The following is a 9,498-nucleotide window of genomic DNA, read 5'->3' as shown; positions in this document are numbered from 1 at the left end:
AATGTACAAAACAAAAGGGTTCACCACCAAGAATGTTGCAGGAGTTGCCCCAGAGTGCACAGGGAATAAAGCGTGCGGCTTAAGAGGCAGAAGACTAATGCATTCCATAGTTGCTCTAAAGCAGTGCATATAATGGCACCAGAAGCCATTAGGGCGGCTTGCATAAAATCACATAATCTAAATGTAAGGTATTGATTGTTGACGTCCCTCACCTCCGCTCCAAAGCTGCCACAATCCAGTCCATCATCAACCATCAACTCCGCATAACTTAGACATACATTCTCAAACTATAGTGTAGCACAATAGACTGATTAGCAATATGCATTTGTTTACTATTTTTACTTTACTAGTTCTTTTATAGCAAGGTGACACATGCAAATAATGTTGGCATTTACTGATGCACATGCCCGGTTTGGTCCAGAGCTTAAAACATTGTACAGCACATCCCCAACACCTGTTCAAGAGGGTTAATATTGGCCTTTACATCAACAATATGACCCTTTCATTCATTCTCTGAATATGACCGGGTGCACTGATCCAAAAAATCAGTCGTGCACTTGGATGCTTCTGTGAGAAACAACTTTTCACACAGCAAACGTGCCTTTTCATGGTTAAAAACAAATAACCTCGGACTGAACCCCAGTGTGCAGCATTCACCACTTTGTCCGTTAACTCTCAAAAGAAAGCTCGGAAATGATGTGACTTTCCCTCGGGGAGAACACAAAACATAATCCGTGCGGCTAAATTTGGTGGCGGTGCCAGCCATCCCTCCCTCTATCCCGTGCGTACTGCGCTCACTTTGATCAACAGCGCTTCGTGCGGTACGCGCCCGTTACGCACTCGCTCCTTCCACACCGTTGCGCACCTTTGTGAGGACTATAATATGTCACGGACTTTCGGGACAGTCTTGAAATGACCGAACAACAGGCACGACTTTGAATTCATCTCTCACGGAACCACCGCGCTCCTCCCCAAAGAACCGGAATCGGCCGTGCGCACAGAAGGGGGCAAGAGAGGGGTACCGAGGGGCATGCCGCTTACTTTTAAACGTTTCTATTGTGCGATTACACGGTATTCGTCATACAGACTTGAGTTATGGGATGTATCGGGATGGTTTATTCCGCTGGGTGTGTTCCAAAACTTCTGAGTCATTTGCATAATGCGTACTTGTGTGTATCAACATGAAGTGTTCGTTGTCCTGTTACGGTTTAAGATGCCACAGAAAAGGCTGAAATATCTATACGAATGTGGAGAGAAGACCGTTATGGATCCGTCTGTGTGATTAGTTGAGATGCTCAGTTTGCATTAACAGTAATAATATGTGGACGCGCATTTATGATCAAGGATTATAGTCTTCTCATGAATAATAACACACGAGCGACTCTTCGGCACTTTTGTTTCACGTGCAGACTGTTAGAAGAAGCTTGATAACTTTTTAAAGAGATTATTTGACACACACCGTTTATGATTTGACTGATAACAAAAATGATTTGATGATTCGGAAAAGTGTGATAAATCGAGTTTGTTAGTGAACGCAATAATGTTAGGCAGTCCTTCCAATAACGGAGGCATCAGGATGCTCTCTCCCCCTGCGCACGATGACGACAGGCGGGTCGAGTTTGTGGCTCTCACGGCTGTGCACACTGAAAGAAGCGAGCCGTCAACTCCGGAGCGCGGACACCCATCTCACCGCACCGGTTTACTGGGCACACCGCTGCCCGTGCCGCCGGGACCCAGGGCGACGCCTTCCGCCTCCAGCAAAGGCTACAGAAAGTTACAAAACTGCCTGTACAACGTGCTCGAGAGACCCAGGGGATGGGCATTTATCTATCACGCCTTCATGTAAGTCACCCACATTGAAAACTGCCCGTGTAAGTTATACATTTTTTTGTTTGCGAGATTTTAGAAAGGCTAAGCAGGAAATGTGTTGATAGATGAGCTCCGAGAAACAGATAATAGAAAGCGATAATGTCGTTTGTGCGCACACATGGCGCACCTGCCGCGCGCTCACCTGGTGTCAGTGACAGCCTGTAATGCCGAACAAGCTGAGTCGAGATATTTGCTATTATGCTATTATGTTAGCTGACCCTTCCAATGGACATATCATTTAAACATCAGCCGAGATTCATCACTAAATATTGTGTTGAATTTCCATGCCCTTCAACTTATCAGGTTTGGGTGACACGCCACTTAAAATCAGAACATGAGAGTCACTCAGCCTGCCTGAAAACGATTTCTACGTGTTTTTTTATTATTAAAAATATTTGAATCTTGATTATTTCGTAATGTATATGTTCTATTCACTGTTGCAAATCATGTTGCCTACTGGAAGAAAAAAGGATTATTTTCTGTATTCAGCTAAGGTTGACATTTTGTGACAACTTTCTTTTGTGTATTTAAAGTTGGTTATCAGCCCTCTTCTCTTTGGTAAATGGTCCCTACTCTAAAATAATCCACTCTTTACAATTATCTGCGTGAAGTATCACTGTGGTTTCTGGACTTCAAAGTTTTAATTTCCAGAGAACCCCCAAACTGTGTCGCTTTAGTGCATCAGCCAAGGTCTTCTATTGACGTCTCAGATTTGAAGTATAAATCAAGCCCTGTGTAAAGAAAACAATGACAGAGACTCTTCAGAGCTTAATCCGTGATGAACAGCCTGTGCTTTTCTGATTGTTTGTATATTGGCATTTTAACATATTTCTGTCCTTCAAAGATGTTTGACCACTCAAGCATGTTGTTTCGTGGTCTCTTATAAAACCCACAGTAGCCACTAAAGAGAAGATAGATAGGCATCGGTTCCAATCTCCATTGAACTTATTTTCCTATCCACTCTCTCATACCTCCGCATGTCATTCATTTTCTTTACTCAAAACCACAACGCAGACCCAAACAGAATGTCTCACGTCTCCTAATGAGTGTGTGTAGTTTCTACGCCCAGTCTAATTGCAAATTCCAAAACAATTTGTTATCACTCAGTTTAAATGTTAATAATTTCAATTCCGAAATACAACAAGATACATTTTGGTGAACATGACATGAATCATGTTTTTTCATCTTCACATTAACTTTCTATATCAATCTAGAATTTTTTGTTAAAATTCCATCTCATATCCCTGGTTAGCTATGAGCAAACAATTCGTAGCATAACTTGCCCCAAAAGTGTAAGATTGTGTCCCTGTGGTGCTAGTAAAAAAAACATTGCTCAGTAAATGCATCTGGCACCTCAACATGGCTTGGTTTTGAGACAGGGCTATCTCTTCATCTTACCGATGGAAGGTGTTTTTTCTAAAACAATCTTTATTTTTGCAATTCCTTTTTGTGACGCTAGTGATGCAGAAATTACACACTTGAACTTTAACTAACACAAACGTGAGTTTGAAAGTTCACTAAAGTTAATTTACTAAGCTTAGGCTCAGCAACTCTTTCTGTGAGATTGAAGTACCTCCATACTGTTCATGTCATATCGTTTAAATGTATTGAGTCACTGTTTGTTTTGGTCAGTCTAAAGGCCCATGGACAGAAAGAGTTTGGTCTGGTGCGCTTTGGTGTGGTTTAAACAAGCACAGCCGTCTGTACGCCACTGCCACCATTTGTTTACATCAACTATAAAGCATTATCTCTCTTTCTTACGTTCTCATCCACACTTACATACATCAAATACTGTAAGTGCATATGTAATACAAACAGCCTTTTTAGAACTGTGTGTTTTGTTAAAAATCAACATAAATATGTGTAAAGTTAGAGAATCAGGATATTAAAATTCTCAGAGGTTATCTGCATATAAGAGCTTTTAAGGTTAAAATGTATAGGAGAAGCATTCTTTATGAAATGGCTTTGTCCATAGCATTGAAAACAACAAGGTTTTAATTTAAAAGTACCTGATAGACATAACATTATCATCCATTGGTGTTGACACTATCATTTTAGTTTTCTTTTTCCTATCCATTTTAGTGAAAGTGACCTATTTGTCAGTTATGGTGAACCATACCTGAAATGTGACCTCTAGTAGTGAACACACGCACAGCAAGTCGTCAACACACGTACACCCAGAGCAGTGGGCAGCTATCACTGCAGCGCCCAGGGAGCAAGTAGGGCTAAGGTGCCTTGCTCAATGGCACCTCAGTCGATACCTGCCGGCCCTGAGGATCAAACTGGCAACTTTCTGGCCACGAGTCCGACTCTCTAACCATTAGGCCACGACTGCCCCACAGTATTAGCACTCTTAGTGTGAACAGGTCTTTACTATGGATAGGATCATGCCTGCTTCATGGACATGAAGTAGCACATTGATCATTCAATTGAGATTATTAAATTGCTATTCTGCAGGGGTGTAATGTGTTGCTTAATTTGCTCTGCCCTGCGACGCATCTGGAGGCAGTGTGTTTCTCGGAGGTGCCGCTCGGAAACCTCAACTTTTCTCTTCTCTTTTTTTCCAGCAGTTAGACAGAGAGGTGAATTTAGTGAACTGTTGCATTGCCCGTGATTGTGCGATTTGAAAACCTGTGTCCTATTCCGTAACTACCAACGGTGCTGTTTTTCCAGGCATTAAATGCGCAGAAAGGAGCAATAAAACCGGGCATACGTCCAGACGATCAGGGCAGACGGCTGCATTTACGTCATTTTAAAGATCCGATTCAGGTGTCTGAAATGCTTCACAGTTCCGATAAAGATCACAGAATTCTTTGGCCACGTTTGTGCTATTACCTGACTTGCAGTCTTTTGTAAACCGGACGATAAAACAATATACACAGTGTTTGTGTACTAATAAACAAATAATGTAACTCTCACATCTCAGATCTTCAACGATTTTGAGAATATCCTCTAAGTAAAATGCTTATGCATGACTTCAAATTGTTGATGTTTTAACTAAAGCCTCGCGCCTGGACAAGTCATTTGGGGAGGTGCATGCATTGTTCTCTTCATTGACATGCGTGAAAAAGCAGTTCAGACAGGGAACACCTGCTGCTCTTCCCGGAACCCGTGTTGACAAATTCTTCCGTTGTGAAACGAAGACATCGCTTGGACACTAGAAGAACCTTTGACCTTGTTAGAAGTTCTAAACAAATGGCTGGCAGCCCGGTTGCCATAGACATTTATTGCATATAGACTCTTGTCGTCCTTTGACACAGATTAAGACGTCATGACAAGGAGGTGGGGGTAGAGGGTACGTGTAGACTGTTGGAGTGACATTTGTGATAGATGGGGGTCAGAGGTTAGTGTGCATAATGTACATGGGCAGATGCCAGGGATGCAACTGGAGGTTCAGAGAGCCAGAGATGACCTTTGGTCCCATCCTTAGCACCACATATAGAAAATCACGAACAGGCCCTGAACACACACGGCCTTTCACGAGAAGTTTCACAACGGTTGAGATGTTGTTGGCCAGTTGTTGAACAGTTCTGTAGTCTAACTGAAGAAAAGACGAACAGAGGTGGTGAGAATCTTATCCCCTCATGTACTAGACACCACTTTAATCGTGAGTCATTAATGATCATCACAATTATTTACAATATTTTTGTGAAGATTATACTGATAATACTGATAAGATAATTTTGTTTTCTGATAAAGAGTTTATTCGCAAAAACATATGAATCAGTTTTTCTTAATTTTCATAAACCATGTTTTTATTGCACATTTGAATACATGATTTATGTCTTTTCTCAGGACACTTGATAGTCTTAAGACATTTTAGCAGCAAAATGGTGGAGGAATTTGAATATTTGGATATACGATTTTTTTAACAGTTTTGGAACATCTTGAGGCTGAGTAAATGATGACAGAATTGTCATTTTTGGATTAACTATACATGAATCAACCGTCTGTGTGGAATGTACTAAAAATATTTAAATACAAATATAATAGGTAAATATTATGATATGATATGAATATTGTTTATAAATTCAATTGTAAAAGTTTCTCTGAAATCAATGCTAAAGTCTCATAATCTTATTATTTCACTGACTTTGACATGATCTTAATCAAACTTGATCTTAATGATATCATGAGTACATTTTCACAGAATATTCTTTATATTACAAAGAAAACGGTAAATCACAAAAAATGACTTTAACTGTGTTTTCACGGGCAGTGCCACAAATACCATCTACAGTATTTTTTATTTAGATAAAAATGAAAAAGCATACCTTTTTTACTTTGATCAACCAGCTCTAATAACCTAAAATAGTTTGATTTAGTGTAATTTGGTTTGATTTAGCTTCCATTTTGACCCAATTTGTTGTGGAATCGTGACATTATACAAAATTATACGCAAAGATGTTCGCTGTACAAGTGTCGCTGAGTTCCATATAAAAGCAGCTGAAAGACAAGCAGATTTGACAGAGAAATAGATGCAATGATGGTTCGAGAAGCAGAAGATAAAGCGAAGAGAACTGCATTTTTATTTCCTTTAGGATTCGTTTTGCAGTTTGACCAATCCCTTGACTTGAAGTAGTCAGCCAGAAATAAAAGCTTGTCCAGAACTAGTCCCTCAAATCCCTGTGCACATCATTCGGGTTAGAGTAAATAAATATAAAATAAAAATGCGCTCTCTCTTCACAAACTCGGCCTCACACAGTGGAATTGCGTGCATGAGTAATGCATTTGTGCACATAGTCCTGGTATACTGTTCAATAATGCATTTTCGTGCTTCTTAAGAAACTACGCAATGCACAATCATAAATCCAATAGGGATAGGACCCTCTTATACCTGGAAAGTCATCGATTGTCTTCTGGGGTGGTTATGAACTTGTCCGGTCTAGCTGGTTAAAAGAGTAGTTCACTTAAAATTTTGCCACTTTTCACTTTACACAGTCATTTTTATTCCTACGCTGGAAAGTCAATGGGGGCAAATTTGTTACTGAACTACTCCTCAGTGGCTACCAAGATGAACGGGAGTAGTCACAGCTTGGTTGTGGTATGAAGGATTTGTACAGTACTATTTGTACTGTTAAGGGCCCAACCAAACATTGGATACTCCATTCCATCCTCCTCTGGATAAGTCTGTGATTTAATACACATGCTTTAGCAGGCTTTTAAACATAATGATGGCACACACTTTTCCAGTAAGCAAGGCTGTGATGGTACAGTGTGGTGAGTGATACCTTGAATCATGTCTTCACTTTTGCAAGGCTATTTGTTCTTTATATGACATATTTTTAATGCACGGTAGAGTTTTTTGACTTCTATATTAGTCATTAGCCACTAACTTTCTCAGGTTTAAGAGGACTTTAGTGCTGACCTGACTTTGCTGCTGTACCACGCAAAGCTCTTGTATTTTCTATCTTTAGTTTTCTATCTATAGTTTTTCTCTTTGGTTTCTCATACCATGTTTACCCATTGTAGTTCAGACATACCTATGTCCTGAATCTGCTAAATAAATATCTTTCTTTTACAACATGTGCTTATGAGAGCATACATAAATCTTCATTATTTATAGATGGAAGGTAAAAAGGGATGGCAGCTTTCACACTACAGCCCTTTACACAAATCGAACAATGAAAGACAACCTGCCGATGATGGATGTTCTCCAGAAAGAAGGCCATTTGTTGTTCATAGTTTCCTTCAGGATAATAATGAAATTCTTTTTCATGCATCTAAACAATAAATGTTCAGTTTTTTGGCTATTCTTTGAATGTTAACTCAGCTTCATGTCATTTCAAACCCCGTATGACTTTCTTTCTTTTGCAGAACACAAAAGAAAATATTTTAAAGAACACTGGTAACCAAACAACGTTGGCCACCATTGATTTCCTTGGTATGGACACAAAACCACTGAGACATTTCTCAAAATAGGTTCTTTTGTGTTCCACGGAAAAAAAGAGTGATATGCAGTAGGGTTGGGCGATGTCTATCTCATTTGCATCGGACGATGTCTACAGTGAAACATTGCGACGCAGATATGCGTCTTCTTTATAGATTGCTGGCTGGGTAAACACGCGTCGTCTTCAAAGTTAGGCCAGTCTGTACAGCGCAAGCTTATATGCCCCTTACCTTGTTCATATTTGTTCACAAAGTGATTTGCAAAACAGTGCAGCGAGACTCACGTGACGAAAGTTAAACATTTGTTGGAATCACGATGTCGGCTAACCATCGTGATGTCTGTCAGCGATGGGCGATGGACGATGGCATCGTCTGGGTCAATCGGCCCAACCCTAATATGCAGGTTGTGAAGGGTGAGGTTCTTTTGGAGCGAATTATCATATCAATGCGAAACAACAGTGTTTCCAAATAAACAAACCTTTACCTTCTGAAGTTCGTTTAAAAACATTATAGTCCCCTCTCTTTTGCATTCTATGTATATTTCCTTCTGATGACTGATGAAAATGAGACTTGTAATATAGAAAGGCGGGGTGGGCTGAAATGTAACTTTCTACTCAGCGTCTCTGTTTAAATTGCACATGATTGCAGTGCTGCTTGTTTCCCATTAGCTTGTTTTATTGGTTAGGGTCAGTGAAGTGTGTAAATTTTGCCTCATTAAAAACACCCAATATTTATTTAGCCATCATTGCCCATTCCATAATATACACCAACACCGGATTATCTCTTTTTCTCACACCACCTCTAATTAACTCAAGCTACGGTTCAGCACATGCCATGGCACTTCATCTCATGCCCATACTATTGTGACTCGCTTGACTTGTAAATAAGGTGAAAGAAGAGGAAATGCCTTTAGAAGCTGCTGCTAAGTGCCACTAATGTGAGGGCACATTTATGAAATATTCTTAAAGGGATAGTTCACCAAAAATACATTTTCATTTCATCTTTCATTATTTACTTACCACCATGTCCTTCAAAACCTGTATGACTTCATTTTTTCAGCAAAGCACAGAAGAAGATATTTTGAAGAACGTCGATAAGCAGTTTTTATTTTGGGGTGAAACTATCCCTTAAAGGATGTGTGAGTGACTCCTACTGGCCTCTGATCTGATACCTCAGTTTTGATCAGTTACCTCAGTTACGTTTTTGCTCGTATCGCTTTTTTGTTATTTTGTTAGTTAAGCGCAAAACATTTGACTCTCTCTGAGCTTCTTGAAGGTGCATGCTGTTTCCAGTGTACGGTGTTATTCTCTCACTGAAGGAATAAAAGGTGTTGCTCAGCAGATTGAGTTAAATGAGGTGAATGCAGAACGTGTTCTCCTTATCTACATTACTTCACACCTTTCATTAAGGCGTTAAGTGACTTCATTATTGTTATATTCTCAGTGGAGCTACAATCCAGAAGAGGCTGTTTCTTTGAAATATGACTTTTGTAAATGTAACATAAAAACTAAAGTTAACATTAACTTAAGAAAAAGTGAGATTGGCTTCAGGGTAATTGTATTTAAACAGAGGGGATGATTATGAGGAATTCACTACTGTATTTAGATATTTGTCTGGTTTGTGGGCCACTGCGATCTTTTATGTGCGTGTTAGAGCCGTCACGATCTCATTTTCACTACACGGTTATTGTGGTTACGTGATTTTACAATAACGATAATATCCAAATATCTACAATGTTTT

General features: G+C 39.7%; 1 protein-coding gene across 1 annotated transcript in view; it reads left to right on the top strand.

Annotated features, from left to right (window-relative positions):
* The first annotated feature begins 801 nt into the window (after window positions 1-801).
* Window positions 802-9,498, top strand: part of kcnq4 (potassium voltage-gated channel subfamily Q member 4) — a 39,530-nt gene continuing 30,833 nt past the window's right edge. Inside the window, exon 1 of the mRNA XM_079484263.1 lies at window positions 802-1,842. Within this exon, the coding sequence (XP_079340389.1) occupies window positions 1,541-1,842 (302 nt within the window). The 5' untranslated portion in view covers window positions 802-1,540. The remainder of the gene's footprint in view (window positions 1,843-9,498) is intronic.

Source organism: Barbatula barbatula, assembly GCF_947034865.1.
Source record: "Barbatula barbatula genome assembly, chromosome: 21".
Taxonomy (NCBI): domain Eukaryota; kingdom Metazoa; phylum Chordata; class Actinopteri; order Cypriniformes; family Nemacheilidae; genus Barbatula; species Barbatula barbatula.
Note: the sequence above shows the minus strand (reverse complement) of the source record. Positions and strands in the feature narration are given on the sequence as shown.